Source organism: Pteropus medius, unplaced genomic scaffold, assembly GCF_902729225.1.
Source record: "Pteropus medius unplaced genomic scaffold, Ma_sr-lr_union100, whole genome shotgun sequence".
Lineage (NCBI taxonomy): Eukaryota > Metazoa > Chordata > Mammalia > Chiroptera > Pteropodidae > Pteropus > Pteropus medius.
The window spans coordinates 19,642,061-19,668,596 of record NW_024351729.1 but is presented as its reverse complement, the minus strand read 5'-3'; the positions used below and the strand labels follow the sequence as shown (position 1 = coordinate 19,668,596).

At 36.1% G+C, this 26,536-nt stretch overlaps 1 protein-coding gene across 2 annotated transcripts in view; it reads left to right on the top strand.

Moving 5' to 3' along the window:
- BARD1 (BRCA1 associated RING domain 1) overlaps nt 1-26,536 on the top strand; it is a 71,519-nt gene that overhangs the window by 1,421 nt on the left and 43,562 nt on the right. For both annotated transcript variants that reach the window (XM_039844710.1, XM_039844711.1), the window contains exons 2-3: nt 10,503-10,559; nt 15,067-15,215. In XM_039844710.1, the coding sequence (XP_039700644.1) occupies nt 10,503-10,559; nt 15,067-15,215 (206 nt within the window). The remainder of the gene's footprint in view (nt 1-10,502; nt 10,560-15,066; nt 15,216-26,536) is intronic.

The following is a 26,536-nucleotide window of genomic DNA, read 5'->3' as shown; positions in this document are numbered from 1 at the left end:
TGTAGGAGCAATCGTCATGCCTGAATAGTCCATTCAACAAAAGTTAGACATTTAGATGAGACATTTCTGTATGGAAGGGCAGCCGTATTGTGCTTCACTTAGACTGTACAGTCAAGCTGCCTAATTTCAGGTTCCAGCTTTGACATTATTGAATGGCCCAAGTCATTCAACCTCTCTGTGCCTCACTTTTCCTATCTGAGTTATGATAGTGCTCATAAATTAAAAATATATATATATTGAGCACTTGCAAAGTGCCAGACAATGTTCCAGGCATTTGGAATTTATTAGTGAACAAAGCGAGGAAAAAACAAGAAACAAAAAAAAATTCCAACCCTTACGAATGTAAAATTCAATGGGAGGGAAGAAACTAATTGAAATTATATATGTAAAGTGTTAAATGTGGTTGTCATAGAATAAGTGATAAGTATTAGGTGTCTTATAAAAATACAAGATGGCATAGTCTGCTGAATGGTTTGGGGGAGACAATATATAGGTGACATGAATAATCTATAGATTGAATAAAAAGTTTCACTTTTTATTCCCTATCAAGTATGTTTCTGAAGTGATCAGACAATAAGAGCCACAGGACTGAAAGTAGACATCAATAGCTAGGTCCTGACTTCTAATACAATTTGGCTGGAGAGTGATGTTGAACTGCAGCGATTTTTTGAAAAATAAATATATGAACTACTGATAGATTAACTAAATCAACTGTTTCTTTGAATGCATATTTTAACATAAGGCTCTGCAAACTTTCTGTAGAAGGTCATAAGTAAATATTTTAGGCTTTGCTGGCTACGGTCTCTGTTCTTAATATTTTTGTTTTACAGCTCTTAAAAATGCAAAAAAACATTTTTTAGCTCAAGAGCTGTACGAAAACAGCCTACTGGCTTGATTTGAAACTTAGGCAATAGTTAGCTAAACTCTGTTTTAATAGGTAAATGTCTTAAGTTTAAAAATCCTTTTTGGTATAAAATTTTTATCACATGAGATTTGATATTTAGAAATGATTTTGTGTTCCTCTCTTGTTACCTCTGCACGTTTGGCACTATCTGTAGTGAATAAAGCATAGCCAGTTGCTCCTTACCCATAGGATGATAAAGCAACATTCTTTTCACCTCTGCCTTTGCCTAGCAACTGTCTGACATCATTGTGGAAAGGAGCAACTCAGCATGGCCTGCTTCTTGCTTTTGCTACCCACCATTCAGAGCAATGTCATAGTATTAGGAATTATGTGTCAGTATGTCCTTTTACAGAGTTTCAGAGTTCTACCCAGTGGACTAGTGATTACCTGGATTACTCTCACGTTCAGTTTGCAGCTGTCATCTATCCCATGTTCCCCAGCTGTCACCTGTCTTGTGTAGCATGTTGAATCTGTCTTGCAGCATGCATTACTTGCTGGTGAGGGTGGATTGGTACATTATAGGGCATCTTTTTTTGACCTTTAACATTAGTATGGCTCCTAGGTGAAGCTGCTAAAATTGTTCAAGAGGCCAGACGTGACATTTGTGTAAGGTCCAAGCCTTACAACCAGATAGAAGCTATTTAAAAATTTGGGAAAATGAGACAGGAAGGCTATCATTTGAGAGGTTATCAGAAAGCATAGTAATAATGTGTTCCAAAAGGAAGCAGGAAACGATAATAGGAGTTGCAGTGTAAAAGCCTAAGTGTCGTGATATTGGATATTGTTTGGTGAATTAAAATAATTGGGTACCTTGACATTTTTTTGGGGTGGGGGTTAGCATCTATGACAATTGTAACTTGGAATTCTAAGCACCTTTTAAATCAGCTTTTAGTAAAATGTCAAAAAGTAAGCTTGTGATTTTTAGGATAGATGATTTTATTTTTCTGAATTATCTCTTGTCATTTGATAGGCAATCAGGTTTTGAGGCAGAGTGAGTATAGCTTAGTGGTTAAGAGCATGGATTTTGGACCTAAGCTTCAAATCCTGACTCAGGGATTTGGGACAAATTATTTCATTTTCGCATGCTCCTTTTTCTTCATCTGCAAAATGAATTAGTTTCTAGTGTATAAGGTTGTTGTATGTATTTCATGAGTTAATATTTATGAGGTAGTTAGAACAGTGCCTGTTAGGTTCTAAGTGCTATATGAGTGTAAAAAAAAAAAGGATAGATCCTGACTCCAGCATTCAGCTTTTGCCTTTCTTCAGGAGTTTCAAATATTGAGAGGCATTGGTTTAGCCATTGATCCTTAAATGGGATTGCTGCCTTTGATTTGCTCTGGCGATGCTTATTCATTCATTATTTAACAAGCAATCGCTGGGGTACTGGTGAGACATTTTCTACCCTTAAGGAGCATATGCTTAATTATAAGGGATGAAATGTACACTCAGTTCAGAGTAAATTATGATGAAGGCCAAAGGGATGCAGAGAAGAGTACTTGCATGGAGCCAGTGGAGGAAAGCTTCATGGGCTTTTGAATTTGGCTTTGGATGGATTTTTATAGATGAGGCCAGATAAGGGATTATTAGCAAGTATACTAAAAAGTATTGTAGAATAAAAGTAGAGTCAGTCGGGTGGGCAGAGAATTAAGAAGAGATCAAATCATAGAGTGATTTGGTTCAGATACAGGCATACGGTTGGTTCAGATACAGGCATACCTTGCTTTATTGCACTCCACAGATGTTGCATTTTTTAACAAATTGAAGGCAAGACCCTTTACCAGCAAAAAGATTCTGATTTGTTTTATTGTGATGGTTTACTGTGGTAGTCTGGAACCAAATCTGAAGTATCTCCAAGGTGTGCCTGTAGTTACTTCCTAAAGAGAGCAATTTGTGTAACTTTCCTGAGGCTCGGGTGTCCTCATCTATAAAATGACGAAAATAGACTAATTGATTTTTAAGGCTCCCACTGCTTTGTGGATTCCAAAATTATTAGTGTCACTGGATGCAAAATTCTGTTCAAAACTTTTTTTCTGAAGTTTAATACACAGAAAAGGGCACAAATCACTGGTGTTCAGTATGTATCATATCCCTTCAAATTGTGGGATTTATTTACTTACATGGAATTTCGATTCTTTGATTGATGTCAGTGTTATTTATACTACACATTTCACAAAGACAGGTTCACATTTGTAGCCACAGTACTAGCCATGTTTCTTAGTGTTTGTTAAATTAGCACATGGAAGAATTTATTTAGGTTAAGTTAGGATCCAATTTAAGGGGCCTTTGCAGGTGGAAATACTAGAAGGACCTGGTTAATTCACTTGAGTCACCAAGAATGTTCCATAGGTTCCTGGGTTAATATCACATAGCAAACAGTGACTGAGGTCTCAGGGCTTATGTAGAAGGTACAGGTCTTACCCTCTGAGAATTAGAGCTAGAACCAGGACAGGAACAGTCCCATTACAGGCCTACACATACTTGGTGTTATTTATGGCTTGTAACCACTAGAGAAACTTACCAGACATATTGAGCACCCTTTAATACTGTCCCCCATAGCATGGGGAATGGTCTTACAAGTGAAGTTACTGTTCTACAGGTTTGGGGCTCAGAGGAGAGATTTTAGACTGGTAATGGAAATTCGAGTCATCTGCATATAGATGGTAATTGAAAGCATACTTTTGGAAGTGAACAGGGACAAGAGTATAAAGACAAATGTCACTGTTGAGCCTTAAAATCAACTCAGTATGTGAGCATCAGGTGGCAGAGGTGAAACCTTAAGGACAGAGGAATATCTGCAGTTACTATTTTGCTTTAGAGGAAAGGGAATAGAAGATAGAATAACAAACTATTTGAATTGAATGTACATGATTTTCTCTGTGGCTTATCTTTCTCATGGTAGATTCTATTACAGTCATTAATAGAATTCTGTTGTCCATTTGACTTTGAGATATTTGACTCATTGATTTATTCAGTAGTTATTGACACTGAATAATTAGACATGATTCTTATTGTTCTCACGTGATGTGCTTGAATCTGGCATATAAAATAACTATACAAAATAAGATGCTCTGTGTCATTATCCAGATCCCTTACTTGTTAACAATTTTGTTCATTCTCCTAAAGATAAACACAAGTTGTTTAATTGGCTTGGAGAACCTGTGTATTTTAGTGTTAAATATGTCGCTCTACACTTAAAAATACCTTGGAGATTTTCTAGAATATAAGAGCACTGTGGTAGTTATCTTGCCTAATATTAAATAGCTGTTGATGTCTTATGGAAGCTTAGGGAGCCATTCAGTTAAGAAATAGGTCCGCCTTGTATTCTCAACTGAATTTACTTTCTTTTTTTTCTTTGCAAAGCATTTTTTTTTTATCAGTAGGACCCTGTTTAAAAAAAAATGTTTTGTTCTCACTACTTAGTTCTTCCCTAAGTTATAATCCTTTGACCACACTGAGCTTTCCAAATCAACTGCACATAAAGTAACAGAAGAATGAAGGTGGGAAGAAGTAAGAGTAGCTGAATTTTCAAGGTACAAAAATCCTGTTACCATGCAAATACCTTTTCTTATTCTTTCAGTTTTTTTTTCTTTCTAATATGTATGTATATCAAACAAAAAATAGGAGAAGGATCAAATAGAATTGTATAAATGCATTTTTGTGTGCAATCCTGCTCTTTGTAAAGCACCATATTAGGTAGGTAATAGTGGGTTGGGGAGCTCAAAAAAAAAATGAAAGTGTCTTGTCTGTAGGGCTACAATATATTTTAAGACAAAAAAAGGGGGGAGGGGGAAAATTGGGCAGATAAAAATATAAAATATTTTGTTTTCATCACTGATTTCCAGAGTCTCAACTAAGGTGCCATCTCTCTGGAACTTCAGAGCATTTTGTAACTCTTTTAGGTCATATAATAACTTATAAAACTACCTAGCTAGATTATAAACTCCTTAGGAAAGAATATGACTCAGTCAGCTTTGTGTCAACAAGGAGAAAATTCTGAGATTTCCCAGATTATAGCGGGCCAGAGGGTGGAAGGAAGAGACAAAAAAGAGTCAGTTAACAACTGCAGTGCAAAACCAACGTCAGACTGCTCACACTTTTTAGTGTAAGTTGAAATTATATAAATTCAGGCGGCTGTTTCCAAGATTATCGAAAAGAGGGAATAGCCAGGCACTGTGGCCCCCGGGAGCCTCTGCTTTTTCTTTACATGTGAGCTCTGCGGACTCTGCTGCAGACTCTGCTTCACCTTCTCCCCTCTTTTCTGTCTGTAGCTAAAGTACATTCTCTTAGAATGGTTTACATCTTTTTACCCCCTACTCGATGTGTGAAAACACTTGCAAAACTCAGGACGAGAGACAGGACTGTCTTTTCTACCTGGCCACACTGCTGGTGTTTTAGATTTCATGCTCCGAGACCTGTCTTCTTTTTTGTTAGCAATGGCTTAATAAACCCTTTCTTTTGAAAAAGACTTTCAGCTGTGGAAGTTAAGATTTTTGTGTTCTTTTCGTGTCTGGTGCAGGATACAGATTTTCTGTAAGCGATGGCATGGGAACTAAAAGCCAAGAATTCCTGTGCTTCCTTGGTTAGTGTCACTTTTATTAGTGTCAGTTTTTGGATAATGTGTTGGGTTTAAATAGTTTTGGGGATGGCAGAAGTATATTTTGGATCGGGGGAAAGAAAAGTCTGAGCAGTTATGGGCTTGTTGGACATAGGATATTAGAGAAATGTTCCCGACACGGAGTTTTTGTTGAGGAACAGTGAGGTTGTGAGGAGGACTGAAGTTTTGCCACCCCCAAATATGCCTTTTGGGGTATTGATTTTAAGCTGGTTATTTAGAAACATAAGATTCAGAAAGAACCTTTCACCTTCTTCTCGTACCTGCCTAAAGGAATTCAGATAGAAAAACCTGCTTAAGGGAGGGAACCGTAGCATATTCACCTCAGCACAGGGGTCCAGGGTCCCCAGTCCTGGGCCACAACCCATACTGGTCTGACTGTTAGGAACCGGGCCGCACAGCAGGAGGTGAGCAGCGGGTGAGGGAGCGAAGCTTCATCTGTATTTGCAGCTGCTCTCCAGCACTAGCATCAGCGCCTCAGCTCCACCTCAGATCATCAGGCATTGGATTCTCATAAGAGCACTGATCTCTGGTACCAAAAAGGTTGGAGACCGCTGCCTTAATGCACATGAATTAAGTATGGCAGACAGGAAGAAGTCTAGCAAAGCCTGTTTGTTGAACTTACTTCTTTGTCCCATTGTTTCTGGGTAAACAAGAATTTGTTTACCACATGGTTGCTCTTCCTCAGCTACCTGTAAATTGCCTACTTTCTTTTTGAAATCCCAGACTCCTGCCCCCTTCTCCTTTGTCCAAAATGGCATATAAACCTCTCCTGCCCAGTGTATCTTTTTTGGATCTCATGTCTCATCCGGCCTCCACGTGTACATCCCTAATAAACATTGGGCATTTTCTCTATTTATCTGTCTCATGTTAATTTGATTATTTGCCCAGCTAGAAGAACTTAGGTGGGGGAAAAGTTATTTTTGTACCCCCACGGTTGTCTGGCTTGTGAGTTACCAGATTGTGAAGAACTTTCTAGTATTGAGTTTTAAGAAAATTGAAAGTAATATACACATGCCAAAAAATTAAAAGAATATGGTATATAGTCATTAAATATTCATAAATGAATGACAAGTAGGTCTGAGTCCCCTTCTTTAAGAACTCACTATTTCTTATGTATCTTTTAAGGAATTCTCTATATAAGTATTATATACCTCAGATGAGAGGATATCGTACATTAGGTGATGTGTCGTGACTTATTTAACCATTTCCTTGTTTGTAGAAATTCAGATTGTTCCCTGACTTTTGCTGTAATAAGCAAGGCTGGAGTGAATATTCTTGTCCAAGTGCCTTTACATTTAAAATATTTTAATTAAAATTATACATGAACACAGTTGTAAGGTCAGTAGGACAGACTATAATGAAAATATTCTTTTGCCTCATTCCTTATCACCCTTGAGTTCTATACTCTAGACACAACCTCTTTCGTCTTTTTTAGTTCAAGCATTCTGCATTTCCAAATAATGTTCTTATTGCTAGTTCTTGATATTTTTCCATTTTAGACATCATTTATTAGCTTCCTAACTTTCCACTCTGAAAGATGAGTTTTCTTATTACCTATTATATATTAACTTTGAAAATGACTGGATATAGAGTTAAAAGTATAAAATGTTCAATTATTATTTTGATGGCCAGGCATCCCTTGTTACCCTTGACATTCTTATGCTATTCTGATTTCTTTAAAAATATATGACAATCTTACTATATCTTAATTGATGGAAGCTTTGGTATCTTGTTTAGATACCTTTGGCATTTTGAATTTTCAGTTTTGCAGGCATTCACGTGGATCTCCAGGATAAATTCCTGGCAGTGGAATAGTTGAGGTAAAGTTGGATGCATTTACAATTTTGATAAATATTACCTGACTGTAATAAAATTCTTTCACTTCAGTATATCTTCTCATCTAAGCTCTAGGCATTGTCAGAAAGCTTGGCTTTTACACAGATCAGTGCCACCCTTTGTGTAGTGTATCTCCTTTGAGCTTTTGCAGGTGTAAAAAAATATCAATAACCCCCCCCCAATTCCTTCCCAATTTTCTAGCTGGGCTAATAAATCAAATTAACATAAAACAGATTAACAAGAGAAAGTGTCCAAAATTTATTACAGATGTACATGTGAGTGAGCCATGAGACATAAGACTCAAAAAGACACCTTGGACAGTTGAGGTTTATTTGCCATTTTGGACAAAGGAGAAGAAAGAAGGGGTCAGGGGTTTCAAAGGGGAGGTAGGCAATTTACAGGTAGCTGAGAGAGAGCAAACATGTAATCAAATTCTTGCTGGACCACCCAGAAACGATGGGACACAGAAGAAGGTTCTACAAACGGGCTTTGTTGCTACATTCCTCTTTGTCTGTCTGTCATCTTTAGTTTATATTATGATGCTAAAGTATTGTTCCCTTCCTGAAGCAGGTTTTTCTATCTAAATTCCTTTAGGCAGGTAAGGGGGAGTGTCAAAGGTTCTTTCTGGGTCTTTTGTTTCTTAATAACTAGCTTAAAAACAATACCCTAAGAGGCATATTTTAGAGTGGCAAAACTTTGGTTTCCTTCAGGCCCTTCCTTTGAAGTTGACACTTCCCTCTCCCTACTCCTTCCCCCAATACACACACATGCACATACTTTCCATTCACTCTTCTAAGGTCTTATGTCTTAGGAGTAATAAAAAATATATTCTTGCTCAATAATTAGAAGAATTAGTGCAACTGCTCGATTATTCATAGACATTAGGTTTATTACTAAATATGCTATAGCATCTTATTGCTAGGATAAAGGGTACAAACTATAGATAAAGGGTTCAGAGTCATCTTAGGAAGGAAGTGTAAGTTTGGAAAAAGAAGAATTAAGGCATTGAGTTGAGTATTTTCAGAGAAAGCCAAATTGTTGTGGACTGCATCCTGGGGGTAGGCTACATTGATAGATAAGAAAAGAAGCAGCTTAGGAAATGCTGAAATAGGTAGATTCAAACAAACAAACAAACAAACAAACAAAAAAAAACAGTGGAAGGAAAGGTTTCAGGAAAGAAGGTGATGTCAGTGTTATTTGACAGGGAGGTCAGAGAGAATGAGGACCAAAAATGCTTTGGAGAACAGTTTCAGCAGTGGGAAGGTAAAGCCAGCAAGGTAAGGAGATGTTTTTAGCTAGTATAGAGTACTTATTTAAGAACTGATATCTGCAAGGAAGGGGAGAGCTGGGGCAGAAGGTAGAGTGGGAGGCATGATCTAAAGAATTTTTTTAGGTTGAATGAAAGAGATTATCTGTGCATGTTTAGATGCAGATGGAAAAAGGTAGCTATAATGATGAGAATAGAATACTTTAGGAGACAGAGGATGTGAGATCTAGAGACAAATAGAGAAGCACATTTTAAGAAGCAGGGTGACTGAAGGAGAACTTTTCCTCTGCACCTGGAGGGAGGGGGAAGATTATGGGTGAAGAGGTAGGAATGAGCCTAAGTTGTGAAAAGTTCACACCATTTGGCTCCAGTAAGTTTAATGGGATTTAGGAACATGGAGGTTGTTTTGAACAGCTGTCTATTCATTTCTTTGTTTACTCACAGAACATATAATACATCAATTTGATAGAGGTACAAAGCTAAAAAAGCTACCAAATAAATTTATAGAGACATATTTTTATATCTTTTGAAGCCTTTTTATAATAGTTATTAATAGCCTGACAGCAGGTGAGGAAGGAGTGGACTGCGGGGCCTATCTAGCATTATAGATTTGCATCTATGAGTGTCTGAGAAGTCAGAGGAAGCAGGATGGTGGTAAAGATGGCTCCAAAGTAGTTAGCTCTGTGGCCTGGGCTGGGCTGGGAATCAAGGAGCTAATGGACTGCATGGAGTTCTCTCATGGTGGAGAGCAGCCGGAAGGAGGAGGTTTGGTCAAGGTGATGCAATAAAAGAAACAGAGGATGTTGTGATGGGAGAAGGTGAGGTAACACCACTTTTGAGATCTCAGAGGTAGAGCTCGTAATGAAGTAGAATTCAATATGATTGAGAGAGGAGAGATTAGTTTTGGTAGGTCAAACAATGAACAAAAATTATAGAAGCAGCATGAACATTGTAACAGAGATCTTAATTGCCAGAATCACAAAAGTGACTAGCAATCCCAAGTCATATTTTTATCACTGTGTCCTACATGGTATGATAGAGAAATCAGATATTGGGAATTTTAAAAAATTAATGGGTTTTATAATGTCAGCACCATTTCGGTAACTTTGGAATAACATGGGTCACACTCTGTTTTTAACACTCTTTTAAAAGCTCATTTTTACTCTAAGTTCATATTTGTTAAAATGTGCAGTGTGATACCTTTGATCTTTTAAGAAATGTGGAAAACTATTGATATGGGGTATGTGTACAGAGGTATATGGATAATAATATTGTAAACAGCTGAAGGTCCTAGGATTAGTGTAATAAACCAAGCACAAGAAAAATGTTAATCCTTTAGAAACTTCTGTTTGCTCTTGCTACATTATGCCTTTTAAATATAATGACTTGATGTATATTTAATTAGTAAGGACCATAATTTTCTTAGGATTAGACCTGCTGCCCCAGTTATCACTTCTCTTCGCTCTCAGAAATGCTCTCATTTGGATGGTATACTGTATGGTCATTCTACTTGTGGGTCTAATTTTGAGATTTATGATCTACACTTTGGATTGTTAGGTGAAGATGTATCTTAGTAGTTGAAAGAAGCAGCCAGTGGTTGATTTTGCCTGTTGTAAGGGGTTCAGAGATGCTTGAACGGAGCTGTTCCTTTCCGTGACTTCTCAGTATATATGTTATAAAAAATGTTATAATTTGTACTGAGTTTGGTAGTTGCTGTTTGAGTTCAGCAGATATGTTGCTGAACCAAGACAAATACATCCTTAATATCTTCTGCTTTGAGAAAGGGAAATATGGTAGTGTTGGACCTTGGATTTATGAAATGTTGGGTATAGATTGTTTATCAGTGACTAAGTCTTGATTGTTTTCCTTTCTTCAAACAGCGCTAATATTCTGAGGGAGCCTGTGTGTTTAGGAGGATGTGAGCACATCTTCTGTAGGTAAGTTGTTTTGGCTTGATATACATGATATATTACATATATCATGCATATATAGTTACTACATATATAGAGTTCCTATTAACTATGTTTTTTTTTTTGTAATAACAGTTATGTAATCATATTGATAAGATTTCCTTATGTTTGTATAACTCTCAGGCTGCAAAGTAACTTACTATACATTATCTCATTTTGACCTTTATAACAGTCTTAATTTACATATAAAATCAAAGCTCAGAAGATGACTTGTCCAAAGTTATAAAGCTTATTCAATAAATAGTTTTCCTAAGCTTGGAGCAAAAACTTAATATCTATTATATAATTCAAATATGTCTTTTTTCCCAGTTAGTTTTGAATCTAGATTGTCCAAATTACGAAAGTCTAGTTCATACTATATTAGTTTCCTAGGGCTGCGATAACGAGTAGCAACAACTGGGTGGCTTAGAGCAATAGAAATTTATTGTCTCAGTTCTAGAGACTAGAAGTCTGAGAGCCAGATATCATCAGCAGGTTTGGTTCCTTCTGGGGGCTGTGAGGGAGAATCTGTTCATGCTTCTTTCCCACCTTCCGGTGGAGAATCTTCGGCTTCTGGCAATCTTTGACATTCCTCGGCTTGTAGATACATCACTCTGGTCTAGCTTCATGTTCACATAGTGTTCTCCCTTGAGTGCATGTCTGCCTCTATGTCCAAATTTCCCGTTTTTATAAGAATACCAGTTGTATTGTATTAGGGCTCACCCTGATGGTCTCATTTAACTTGATTATCTGCAAAGACTTTATTTTCAAATAAGATCACATTCACAGGTACTAGAGGTTAAGACTGCAACATCTTTTTGGGGGGACACGATTCAAGCCATAACAGTTATAATGAAATTATACATGTTATAATATCAATGCCCTAGCTTATAGATTAGAATATTAGATTTTCATATCATCCTCTTTCTTATTCCGGCCAAATCAATTTGAGGATTGAATGTCTTAGTTTAATTGTCTGTGAGACGGGGTTAATATAACCTCCTTTGAATTAATCCTTTAATTATTTCAAGTTATGACTATGAAACTGTCTGGCTTAAATAAACTGCAATATGAAATTTAAGTTCTTATGAAAATAATTTACTGTGTGACTTCAGTGGGCAGGGGATGTGTGGGAGGCAGCTGTGCTTGGGGTCCCAATTTTGTTCCTAGAAATATAGATCTGTTATATAGGGCATATCTGGCAGGAGGGTGGGGGTAGGAAATCGTACCTGTTAACTCTATTCAGACGATGAAAAGGAATTTCAGACTTAGTATGTTCAGGGCACATCTGTTGATCATCATTCCTTTCAACCTGTTTCTGCCTCGGTGATCTTCATAGCGATTAGTGTACCACCGACTGCAGTGTGGCTCATGGCGGAGACCACAAGTCATACCTGCTTCCCCTTTTCTTCCTTTTCTCACATCATTAAGTTCTGTGACTTCTACCTCAAAATGTGCCCTGAATCTTGAATTTTCCCACTCTTCTCTGTGTTTACAATCGTTATACTTTAGTCCAAGCTACTGTCATATTATCTCTCCTCAGACTATCGTAATAAGTTTATAACTGGTCCCCTTTCCCATTTTCTACGTTCTTGTTAGTGGTCTTACAAATGTAAATCACATTCATATCATTACCTTCCTTAAAATCCTTTGGCGGCTTCTTATTATAATGAGAATAGAATCCAAACTCTGCACTGAGGTCCACCAGACTCTGCACAGGATCAAGTTCTTGCCTCCCAGCCAGACCACGCTCCCCTGGCGCACACCGTTCTAGCCACCTTCTCCTTTCAGTACATGACACATGTCAGACTCACTCCTGCCCCAGGGCCTTGGCATTCGCTGTTCCTTTCCTCTGGAATGTATTTCTACTGAATTTTTCTGAGGCTGTATATCAGCTCAAATGTCACCTCCTCCAAAAGGCCTCCCGTGATCCCCTTACGAAATGATACCATTCCCTATTCCCACTCTGTAGCAAGCAGATTTCATTTATTTCCCCTGATGCACTCATTGTTTATAACAGATGAGTGCTGACGGATCAGAACAAACGCCATGAAATTATATGTAAAGTGTGTGTGAGGGAGAGAGACAGAGACCAAGACCCAGACCTTTAATTGGATTCTAAAGGGGTCTGGGACTTAAAATAGCCAATGAAAGATTAAGAGAGTCATGAGAACATCTATAAAGAGAAAATGGTCATCTGTATATGACATAAACATAAGAAAGAATCGATTCAGTGCAATTTTGGTTCATTTTGATCATAAACTGCTAAGAATTAAGGTAGCTATTTGTATTCTTTGCAGATTTGGAATTATGTAAAACTGCTGAGCAGCGCTGTAAATACAGTTTTAATAGATGGTTTTGATATCCAGTCTAATTGAAATGTAGAAGTTGGGGGAGGTTGTAGGAGCACAGGCTTTTATATCATTGCTTGTGTGTAGTTTCAAGATACTTTCATGCTAATCCCAGATAAAAGTAGTCCAGATACTCACTTTAAGATATAAGTCATTTAAGACGTATGACAAGGAGATTCAAAAGTTTTGGTCTCAGACCACTTTATACTTTTAAAAATTGAGAACCCCATAGAGCCTGTGTGTGTGTGTGTGTGTATTTACCATATAAAAGACACTTTTAAAAAATACTAATTCAGTTAAACTTAATAATATTATTCGATACTAACTTTAAATGACACTTTTTTTTTTTTTTTTAGGAGGGAAAAGTAACTATTTTATAGACCAAAGAAATAGAGGAAAGGCACTGTTTTATATTATTATAAATCACTTTATTGTCTTGCTGAATAGCAGATGTCTAAATTCTCATATCTGCCTATGTATTCAGTCTGTTGTAATATATTGTTTGAAGTACGTGAAGAAAATCTGGTCTTACATATATCTGTAGTTGGAGAAAGGAAGAGTATTTTAGATAATTATGGATATTCTTTTTTGATACTATATCACTTCTTGGCAAATGATAGTTTCTTAAATTTGTTAGTGTGAAATCTAAAACCATGCCAATGAACATTTTGTACTCTGTTACATTAAATTCCATTGATTTAATCCTGTACTTTGAATGGATATTTTACCCAACATGATTTTATGACATCATGCATTAGTCATTTGAGAAATATTGGCTCACTGAGTTATGCAGATGTATTGGGGAATTATGTATTTCCCCAGAATTCTGGATTAATGTATACAAAATAATTTGTGAACAATTATAAGACAAACATTATGGAATATATAAAGTAGGCTGATCTGAGTACTGGTATGGTGCTGCGTAAGTGTCTTAAACTGACTGGGTCTCATTTTCTTCATCTGAAAATGAGGCAGTCGTTTTTGATGAATGGATTTTTATTACATTTCACTAGTGTTTCTCAAATAATTAAGTGTTGCACAGCATTGATTTAAATCCCCTGAGGAATCAGTTTACCTACTTATATATTGGGGTTCCAAGTTAACTATAAACAAACAAATTCAAAGAAGTTCCTTTCTCTGCTAAAGAAATTTTACATGTATCGAATCTAGCGATCTGCTTCCAGCTCCAGTATGGTTTATAGATTCATTTTACATTTACTGAGTTGCTTTGATTCAGGACTCATGCTAGGATCTAAGGATACAAAGATTAGAAGTGCCACAGACTTCTTCTGAAGGGAGCTCATATTGTAAGAATTCTCTGTGCCTACAAATGAGTGCGTCACATGAAAAGAGATGAAGTGTTGAGGGCAGACGTGGCTTTTATGACTGTTACTTTACCCAGTCCTGCTATATAGCCCATCTAGTGAGGCTAAGAAAGGAATAGATTTATAGGTTTCTTATTTTGGAATTCACACAGAGATTTCAGGGGAGATTCTGAACCCCCTTTTCTACAAGAGCTCATGTATGTCTTTATCAGCTTTGCAAAGGATTTGTAATCCCAACCTCCAAAGTTAAGAAAACCCTTCTTACTATAAGACTGTAAATCCTGGACAAATAACCCAAGATAATTTAATTGAATCTACAGATTATAAAAGTGTCTGAAAGAACCAAAGATCTTTTCTCAAAAACTACTTTAAAGCCTCTAGACACTTGTCCAAAAACAACAAAAATATTTTTTCAGTCTCTTTGCCGTAAGTCTAAGTTTTCCTATGAAGCCGTGTTAAGGTTTAGGATAGGAAAGGTTGAGATGCATATCTGCTATGCATTAGGTACTAAATATGTTTGTTTATGTCTCCCTCCGTACTCTTGCTTTAGAAGCTATAGATTTATTTGCAGACTCATATCTGGCCAAGTTAAGTCTCTTTGATGCAAATTACCTAAGCAACTTTAGATTTAGATTCTGTGTGTACTTGTATCACACTCTTTCATAAAACATTGTTTTAACAAATATTTTATAATTACCTACTGTTTGTCAGAAAACCTTTTCCTCATTTACTTCTGTTTTAACTCTGTTTATGTTTATTTTTTGGAATTCAGATTCTGTTGAATGTGTTGATAATTATGTATTTTTGATCCTTTTAAAGTAACTGTGTAAGTGACTGCATTGGAACTGGATGTCCAGTGTGTTATACTCCAGCCTGGCTACAAGATGTGAAAATAAATAGACAATTGGACAGCATGATCCAGCTTTGTAGCAAGCTTCAAAATTTGCTACATGAAAATGAGCTTTCAGGTAAGAAATATCACTGTTTCTCTTAGTTAAATAACTGAGGAATTCATATTGATCACAAAGTATGTAAAAAAATCTATCAGGAATTTTGAATGGCGTATTTTAGATTTTAAGATTTATAGAATCATTTTGAGTGACAGATAACTTGGAGATCATTAAGTCTGATCCCATTTTTTTTTTTTTATAAATGAGAAACCAAGGTCCAGAGAGGTTAAATGGTGTTGCCTAAATTCACACTTGTAGTTAGTACCAGAAGCAGGAGAAATAGAGCCCATTTCTTCTGATTGTCAATCCAGACACTTTTCACCACCTTCACTGCCTGCTTTTTAGTTATGATAATTTCCATTTGATATATACAGAATAGTAATTTTGTCTTTAATATTAGTGATTTTTGTCTTTAAACTCACTTAAATATACATTTACAAGAAAGAATACAACTTTCTTCCATGGATCACTTTTCTACACTGAATTAATTAGATGAACACATTTTGAAAGAGCAAAAATCTAATATTCATTTTTTCTATTTAAATGGGGTTAATGTTTTTCAAATTGTTCTTGGACTCTGTGTATTAACTATGTAATTTCCTCTTCTGCTTTCTGCTGAGAACTAATTAGCTGTGGAAAGAAAGTGTTTTGAATCTTCTTAATTAGATATTGGAGTTGCCTTTTTATTGACCAAATCACGTCATTTTAGCTTGTATTTCTTTATAGGAGAACCTTTCCTTAACTGGCAAGATGTAATGATGATTGATAATGCTGATATAAAATGGTTGAATTTCTGTTTTTAAACTTTTTGATCTTAGTTTTCCAACACTTAGTTTTCCAACATGTTGTGTCATTGTCAACTATTAAAGGTGAAATGATTAGACAAAATAAAGAAACAAGGCAAACACTTCAATTCTTATCGACCAGGTCTATATTTTAAGGATTTAAATCATAGTTACCTATGAAAATTTTCTTCATCTTGTTATTGGATTATGATACTAGACTCCATTCTTTTATTATAAAATGTGCTATAGTGATAAAATTTTACTTTCAGATGTAATTATTATACAACATACACATTTAAAAAAGTGTTACCGTTTTGAAAAATATAATATTTTGTTGTAAATCTCTTTAGAGCACAATGAGGAAAAGTTTTATGATTAGTTCATCTGTGTTTTCCTTATTCAGAGACAGTGCTGATAGTGTTTATTTTCTAATTAGATTAGTATATGATTTGGCTCCTCTCCTCCCTTCTCCCACCTCCCTCCCCCCAGATGCCTTTGATTAAAGCAGGAGTTGTTAATCAAGAGTTCATCTTTGGCAGTGTTGGGGTTGGAGGGGGAGGGTTATGAGCATCTTGAATTAAGTACAGTATAAAACATGTTCATGTCCATGTGAAAGTGGCTTTCATCAGATTCTTAACCCATTTCCCATTTGCCCCGAGAATTCTCGCTGGCGGCACTTTTGGCTGCAGCGTTTACCCCGAGATAACTCACGGTTTACAGTTCTAACCTTACCCCCAAAGTTTGCCATGAAATATCTCGCTTTTATTATTACCTTTTCATCGCTCTAGTATGTCGATAGTCTTTGGAAACAAATGACATCACTTTATTTATAGCATTCTGTTTTTAATAGTGGTATTCCATTTACAAAATACAGTAATTTTGTCAAATTCTAGAAAATGTAGCGTTCCTACGTGTGATGTTAACATTGTTCTCAAACAGTTGTTAGCTGGAGATTCATTTGATGAATCTGATTTATATATACATTTCTGTTAAATTAAGATTAGAGACAAGTTCTGTTTAGAAATAACTCCAAGAACAGTTTTTATATTTAATTTCACATTGAAAACCAATCAGATTTGCTTCAGCCTCAAAGAGCGGGTTTATGTAAAATTGAATTAATGCTGGCAGTGAGCTGCACTTTTTGAAAAAATGGGAAATGGGTTAAAGATGTATGATATATTAGGAATGTTGGTTGTCCATGCACTGAAATTTGGGGTGCGACTCTGAGATTTGTGTCTTTTATGATGTTTTGATTTGATTCTCCAGTTGCTGTATTGTAACATATTAGCTTGCTAGGCTCCTGTAACAAAATACCTACCACAAACTGGTGCCTTAAATTACAAATTTATTGTCTCCCTGTTCTGGAGGTGAGAAGTCCTAAATCAAGGTGATGCTAAGGTTGGTTCCTAAAGGGTCTGTGAGGGAAGAATCTATTTCAGGTCTCTCTCCTTGACTTATAGATGGTGGTCTTCATGTTCACGTGCTATTCTCCCTGTAGGTGTGTTTGTGTCAAATTTTCCCTTTTTATAAGGGAAAATTGCTTGGGCATATTGCATTAGAGTCCCATCCTACTTGTTTTTACTAATTACATCTGTAATGATTCTGTTTCCAAATAAGGTCACATCCTGGGTGTCAGACTTCATTCAATATATGAATTGTAGGAGTGCCACGGCTTAACCCATAACAAGATACGTGACATTTTTTAATGGTGATGAAAGAGGAGGAGAGTAACCCTTAATGCATAGTTAGTTGTGGCATACTGAGGTGCTAGGTAGGTACCATGGGATGCAAAGAAGATAGATGACTTGTCAAGAAATTTTACTGTGATTAGTGATGTTTGAATCATCAGTATGGTTTTCATATTTTGTGGTTCGTGATTATGAAATGCCTTAATATTTCTACATTAAAAAGATTTAGGAAAATTATTGAGTTTAGAACAAGTTTTTTTGTGTGAGACCTGAGGCCTTTTAGAATGCTGTCTTTTTCATCTAAGAGTAGAGATGGAGTTTGGGGAGAGAATTGTGGTGATTAATTTTCTGAAGGCCATTTTGTGTTCGTTTTCCTTATTATAATGAGTAATAATTACTTTAGTCCTTACCAGACTTCAGCAGTTCTGGCTTTAACATTACTTATTTTAAGATAAATTGAAATTTCACAGTTCAGATAAAATATAATCAGACTTTTAGAAACTGGAAGGTCATCTTTAATCTCTTTATTCTGTAGATGAGGAAATTGAGGACCTAGGTTAAGCAAGGCAGTCGTATTGTAAGTTTCTTTTTGTTTTATCATTTAGCATGTCACATTTGTTAAAAGTATAGATAGGTATTCATTATGTTTGTTTAATTGAATTGGAGAAAAATTGAATTGCTAAGATTTAATTCATATCCCAGAGACTAAACCTAATTAAAGCAATTAAAACAATTGTAAAACAAATCTTCAGATTTTTTGTTTCAACAGTTCATTTTACAATAGTGACACCCTTTCTAGTTTTATAAAAGATGATAAATAGAAATTTTATCTGAAATAAAAATTCTGAAATATAAATTTCTGTCCAGATTTGTAATTACCATTTGTGGAATTTTTTCTATTTATTATAATGTAAGTTGCATTGTCTTCAACTTTTCCTCCCTATGTCCTCTAAAACAAACTAGCTTTGAAGAGCATTTCAGGTTTTTTTTTTTAGAGTATTTCCCTGTGTTTCTTTGTAGTTTATTTAATATATTTTATGTAGTACCTTTATGTTTATATAGCAAGTACTTCTAAAACTAAAGTAGTATAAGGTGAGTGAGGTGAGTAGGTAGAGGGAACTATAGTTGAGACAAATAATAGTTGATCCTTTTTATAATGAGGAAATTGGAAAATGATCTCATTATAAAATAAAGGCATAAGATTTAATGATTCCCAAGGTCTTGCTCCACAATCACATGGTTAGATGGTCAGGTGTTGAAGATGATGAATTAAGTGGAATGGTTGGCTATCTTCCACATTTTCTCTATTTTTTTTTTTTTAAACCTGTAGTGCACAATTTATCTTCCAAATGAACCTGGTTACTTGCATTTACTCTAAAATGTATAATTACTGTAATTAAGGTGGGTAATTAGGAAGAACTTAATCAAGTCATGGACGTAGTATATTGTAAATACTGGAGATAAAGAAGCCAGATTTATAGTCATACTTTCTACATCGAGCTTCTAAATACTTGAACAGATTTTCCTTGGTTCAGTGTACTTTAAAGAGAAAAGATTGTCATAAATTTTTCTGACAACGATTTATGGATAATTTTACTTTATTCTTTATAACATACTCTGCTTTATACTAATGGAATCAAATTTAAAATTTTTTATTTTCTCTTGCCCCTCATCATATTAAATCAGACCTTACAGGTGCTGGTCAGGTTCTGTGAAACATGCTGGTGTTGATGACATTTAAAAAGTATTTTGATTATGCTTTCAAAGATCACAATTCCCTTTTCTGTTTTCTGGTTTCAGGAGAGATGCTGGTCTTTCTGTGGTGAATTACATAGTGTTTCATATATGCTGTGACTTTTTTATAATAGATGAAGATGAGCATTTGAATAGCTGTGTTGCCTTTTTCTTAGATAGTACTGAATACTTCTTAACTTACAAAATAATCATTCTTCAGTGAAGGCGTTAATGTTGCACAGATGGTAGCAAAGTACTTTCCTTTGATTTTTAATAAGGGACAAGTTTGTCAAAGAGATTTCTCAACTTCTGTTGTGAAACCTATAATAGAGGATAATTTGAAAGGCACACAATGTACATCATTATAATCCTTTGATATAGATTAATGATAGCTAAATCGCATTTCCTAATTACCTCCCTTTTCTATAGTTCATTATTAAATTTTAAGAAAAACTTAGCTAAGCAGCTCCTTGGCAACAGGCACATCTCTGTTCCTGGATAGTTTGTGGTGTACTCAGAAATATTTAAATTCAGAGAATAGAATTCTTTTAAATGTCATCATTAAGAAATTTACTATGTAGGGGAAGGACCAGTATTTTTCTTCAGAAATGAATATGATAATTTATCATGCTTAGAAGCATTCACCCATGAAAACGGTTGTAGCTGCTAACAGTTTGATTTATGTTCCAGAAGTGGTTGGTGATTTTGCTTTTTATAATTTTAACTTAGAAATGCAGAATTTACCTTCACGTTTGTTGTTGTGGTCCTTGCTTAGTCAGGACAAGATACACAACTAAAATATTCTTTAGTAAATTTAGTATTACTGGATGACTATTGAAATTATTGTGTACATTTAAATTACATGAATATGTGCTTCATTATAGGTTAAGAAATACGTACACCTGAGTGTGAAATTTGTTGCCTTTTTAGATGTAGATTTTTTAATTGATTGAATGTGTTGCCACTACTTATAAGCCTTAATTTTCTTTTAAACATCTAATTCTACATTTTGTAAACTTTATAAGCATTGAGGACTTCAGAATTTGACTTGTTTTTAGTTGAAAATGTGATCATCTATGTTTAAAATAAATTTAAAAAAATCAAATACAAGTTTTTACCAGAAGATTAACCTTTAGTCTTTGTAATCCTGAGTCTTGCTTAAGAAGTAATCCTGGTAACATCTCATTTTGACCTTTCCTCTAGACTTGAGATTATATCAGAAATGACTTAGATTTGAAATCTGCTTATCACTGCAGAGGAAAGACCTTGTTGAATTTAGATATAAAGTCTCTATGTGAATAGATACCTCATTCTGTTTGTTTTAATTTCTACTTTGTTGACCAGATGACATTCTGCTAGGACATAAGAGGGTCAGAGGGTCTGCTCTTAATTAGATATGCAGTCCAGTAAGCTGAGTTTATCAGTGTACTGTCTTTCAAGTGTAGTGCTTCCATTTCCACCAGGTTGAAGGGATGCTTTTTCAGAGTGGAGTGGTGTTCATATTCCTTTGCTAGGCAGGGATTATATCTCTGAAATTTCTGTTTGAGATAAATACTAATTATTTGTTTTTAAAAATCCACTATATTTTTTCTTAGCTGTTTAAAGTGCTGTCTTTTACTTGGCAGATCTTTTTATAAAGACTGCATTTTTATCCTCTAGAAACATGAGTTTAAAGAAGAAGAGACGGAAGAATCAATTTTGAACTTTAGAGTTGTGTATTAATAATTTTGAACTGATAAAGTGTCCTGTGTGAAGAAAAAATATCTAAAAGGAATTTTAAAATAATATTTCATAATTTTCTTTTCTCTTGTTAATATTTAAAGACATGAGAGTATTGAAAAGAAATTCATCCCAGAAACAATAAGAAAAATGAAGTTAAAATTGTCGTATCTCTTAAGTGTTAAAACTTCTCAAGAATAAGCATACTCGACAATTTTATATGACACTTTAGTCATATCAGACATGTTTATTTCCTACACACAGTGGATGTTACCAGTCCTTAGGAGTAAGAATGGTTTTCTTAAAGTGACTTAGTTTTAGAACTTGGTTCATTAAAATTTTTCTTTAGATTCTGTAATGAGAAAATCTATGAGAAAAATTTTATACAGAGTTCTCTTGAGCTTAAATGAGGAATGACTTCTCAGGGGAAAAACATAATTCAGATAGTTTCCTTTTTTTTTTTTTTTCTTTTTAAAAACAGGACAAAGAAAACATATTCCAAGTATCCCAGTTGGTCAAAGGGGATTATTAAATCTGTGTTAATTTGGAGAGTGAACATCAGGTGGTGTGAGATCATTTGTTAGCATTGTTAAACCTGCGAGGTGGTGGTGGGTTTGAAGCCCCAGCTTTTCTGTGTGTGTGTGTGTGTGTGTGTGTGGGTGTGGCAGGCATGGCAAGGCGCAGCAGGCAGGCAAAAGTGGCAGGCAGTGTATACCGAAATGGCCTCTTGGTAATCTAGTTTGTGTGGAAAGAAGGGCACTGGACTGGGAGTCAGGAGACTCCATCCCTCTCTTTTCCTTTAAACTTTAACTCCTCATCTTTAAACTGAAAGAATTGGATGAATGAGACTTAAGTTTTCTTATAGGATTAACTTGAATTCTGACCTTCCTTGTTTATGTGTTTGTCAGGATGTGAGGGAGGGCATCAAATAATTTATTCATTAGCATTTTCTGAGCACCATTTATGTACTCACCACTATGGTGGGCCAGCTTGGGTTGGTTTTACCTATCTGTATGAGGTGGGAGGGGAGGAGAGAAGTTTAAGGAATATTTTTTAAAGAAAAATGAATGGGCTTAAAGGCAAAACAAAGTAAAACAACTCGAATGAGGGTTATTGCCAGAATCAGAAAGTGGATAGCTGTACAATTCATTTACTGACTATTTCGTGAGCATATGTTAATGGGCAAGATTGGTGGGTCTAAAAATACAATACATATAGAGATTATAATACATACAGTACAAAGAAAGAAACTCATTTCAGCTGTGTGTCTCCTCTACTCTCATCCAATTACAGCAATACTTCACTTCTGACACCAGATGTGTGGGTTTTCCATACATCAGGCTATTCCGTGACACCAGGTGGGTGTCCTACAATTTAACTCAGTTCTGATCCTATCAGGAGATAGCATCAGATCCCACAGGTTAAGGGCTCGGTACCACAAAACGCCCTACTCTCTCCCAGATGCCAGTCTCAGCTCCAGATTGTGCTTGGCTAGACATTGGAGGGTCCCAAGATGTTCTCGGGTTTGATTAATTTGCTAGAGTGGCTCACAGAACTCAGGAAAACATTTTACTTATTAGATTATTGGTTCATTATAAAAAGATATAATTTAGGAACAGAGAGATGGAAGCAATGCCTAGGGCCAGGTATATGGGAAGGGGCGTGGAACTTCCATACCCTCTCTGGTCGTGCTGCTCTCCCAGCATCTCCTTGTGTTCACCAGCTCAGAGGCTCTCTGAGCTCTGTTCTTTTGGATTTTTGTAGAGGCTTCATGACATGGGCCTGATTGATTAAATCAGTGACTACCGATGATTGATTCAACCTCTAGTAGCTCTTCATCCTTAGAGATCAGGAGATGAGACTGAAAGTTTCAACACTCTAATCACGTTTGCTTCCTCTGGCAACCAGTTCCCATCCTTAAGGGCTCTCCAAAAGTCACTTTATTAACATAAACTCAGATGTGATTGAAAGAGGCTTATGGTCAAGAACAAAAGGCACCCATTTCACCTTTATCACTCTGGAGCTATTTCAGGAAGTAGGAACACATATATAACAAAAGATGCCCTTATGGTTCTCATATAGGAAATTACAAGGGTTTGGGGAATTATGTGCCAGGGATAATGGACGAAGACCAAATATATATTTTCTGTCATCAGTCACAATATCACATATAGTCTGTACTTAATTAAAAGTTTAATGTTTACTTAGTGAAAATAGATATGAGTTCAAATGCCAGCTCTAGCAGCAACAATATATATAACCTCACGTTTTGTTTTCTTTTTGTTTAATTCACATAAATATAAGAGAACATTCTTTTTTGCAACTGATAAAGCAGTATAAAAGTGTGCAGAGTAAAACATGAAAGTCTTCCTTTACCCTTTTCTCTTAACCGAAAAGCACAGGATCCCTGTCTCGTTTAACTGTCTCATCTTCCTTTTATGAATTTATGAAAATATTTGGACATAAACATAATAGAATTTAAAAAACAAATGGGATTGTGCTACACTTAGTGTCTTGAAAATCTTTGTATGTTAGCTGCTTTGCATATAATTGCTACGTAAGATTTTGTGATATAAATTCTCCATAGTTAATTGATTCCCAGTTGAGGAACACTAACTTTTTCCTGATTTATGTTATTATAAACATTGCTGCGATTAACATTCTTTTACATCTATTTTTGCAGGCACATGCATGAATATTTTGTAAGATAGATTACTAGAGGTACAATTACTTTGTGAAAGGGTATATATATTTAAAATTTGCAAATATTTTCTATTGTCTTTGACATACCTAAATTTGATTTGCTAATTTTTTTTTAGTAGTTTTGCATCTTTGAACATACTCGACAAAGGCCTGTCGTGGATTCCTGCACACACTCTGGGTTGCAATACAGAAAATGTACTTCGAGCTTAGGGGATTAACTGTTTTTGTAGAAAGCAGAAATAAGCCTCCTACAGGGAGACACTATCAGAGTTGCTTGCTACAAACACAGTCCTGAAAAGTGGCCTGGGTAAAGAGCAGCCAGGTCCTCCTTGCCTTCTTGGTACACCATGCAAAATTCTGCAGGGATGCTCAGCACCCCTGGCACATGGCCTCTCCCAGAATCAGTGTTTATTCTCTAGGTACATTCAGTGGTGTAAGTCAGAAACATGTGAATTATCCTTGTCACCTCCTTCTTGTACTCATTTCATCACAAAATCCTGTGGATTTTATCTCCTAAATGTTTTTCAAATAATTCTACTACTTTTTCTACCACCACCTCCCCAGTCTGTTGTCTTCTAGTAATACTCCTACTTTGGCCTTTTAACTATTATTCTTGCATCCACTTCTGCCTTATTCCAATTTATTTTCCCACACTCCAGCTAAGGGTGTTTTTTATAGTCTCATCTGTACACAACTTTCTTCCTTGATCTCTGCAAGGCAGGTATACTGGCATTCTTTTAGTTCCTTAAATATATAAACATATACCGTACTGCTATGGATCTTTAAACATTTTATTGTCTTCCCATGTCTCTTGGTTTAGTTAACTGTTTAGATTTCATATATGATACTTTGTTACCATTTATTCTGCTACAATCCTTGCAAAAGCCACTATGATCTTAATCTTGGATGATAGCCACATTGTTGATCACTGTGTCCCCTTTTTTCTTTCTAAAGTTCTTCTACATAGCAGCCAGGTTGATTAATTTAAAGCATAACATTATTTCCCTTCCATGAATTGAGTCTCGGTGAGATCTAGCTTCCTTCACCTGGATTATAATATCCCATTCATTCTTTCAGTAAATATTAATTGAGCATTTGCTATGTGCTAGACACTGTGTAGGCACTGGAGTATGGCAGGGTAGAGACACAAATTTTGCCCTTATAGAGCTTATATTCTGATGGGAAGATTCAGACAAGATACAAAAACATAAGTAAAATGAGTAGGGGGATGAGGGTTTGTAAGTTTAAATAGAGTGTCAGGGAAATGTACATTTGAACTATGACCTGAAGTTGGTGAGTGAGTGAAGCATACAGGTTTTGGGGGGAGAGTTCTCCAGGCAAAGGTCAGCAAGGGTGAAAGTTCAGGGGCAGAAGCATGCTTGGTGTGTTTGAGAAACAACAAGGAGGCCCAGTGGCTGGAATGGTGAGTAAGGAGAGAACAGGAGATGAGATCGGGAAGGTCATGGAGGATCAGGTTCTTTCTGGCCTTGCAGACAACTACTAAGAATTCGGTTTTTATTTATTCAAGTTGGAACATTTTTAGTGACTGGAGGGTTTTAGTGACATGATCTGAACAACCATAAAAGAATCACTGCAGTGTTGAGAATAGACATGGGTGATGAGGCAAGGAATCAGGGAGATGACTTTGGAGGCTTTCCTAATAACATAGCGAGAAACAATGGTGTCTTACACCATGGCAGCAGAAGTGGAGGTAGTAAAGAGTGGTCAGATTTTGGATGTATTTGCAAGTAGAACTGATAGGACTTGCATTTTGTGAGATAGCAGAGCAAGTTTGACCTTAAGGTTTATTTCCTAAGCAAATGGACTGATAGGTGTTTCATTTACCTAGATGGGAAGAACTGTTGGAGAAGCAGATTTGGGAAGATGTAAATCAGGAGCTCAGTTTGGGTCATGTTCATGTGAGATGGTTATTAGGAGTAGATGTGCAGGTAGAGCTGTTAAGTAGGAGTTTGCAGTTCAGGGTAGAGGTCTGGGCTGCACATATACATTTGGAGCTGTCGGTAGATATATAGATAGCAGTATATATCGGGGATCCCCAACCCCTGGGCTGCGAACTGGACCCTGGCCTATTAAGAACGGGGCAGCACAACAGGAGGTGAGTTGCGGGCTAGAGGGAAACTTCATCTGTATTTGCAGCTGCTCCCCAGCGCTAGCGTCACCACTTGAGCTCCACCTGAGATCATCAGGCATTAGATTCTCATAGGAGCACCTGTCCCTGGTTGTCAAAAAAGCTGGGGGCCTCTATATATTATACAATTACCAAGAGAGTGACTGCAAATAGAGAAGTCTCAAGCCCTTCCACTTCAGAGGTTGGTGAAATGAGGAATACTGGCAAAAAAAACCCTGAGACTGGGCTCTTTACAGAATGCTTCTGCTCACCTGTCTGACTTCATTTCTATTTTCTGCCTCTTCTTCAAAGCCACACTGGCTTTCTATCCATTGAATATGCTAAACTCCTTCCCATCCTAGGACCTTGACACTTTGCTCTTCCTTCTACTTGGGGAATGCTTTCCTAGATCTTTACATGGCTGCTTTCCTTTTGTCACTTAGATCTCAACTCAAAGCAAGCTCCTCAGAGATGCTTTTCTTGGTAATCTTAGCTAAAGCTTAAAGGTGGTTCATACAAGAATATTCACCCACAAAATGGTATACCTGTCTACTTAGGGACAATTATTATTTTCTTTGTTTA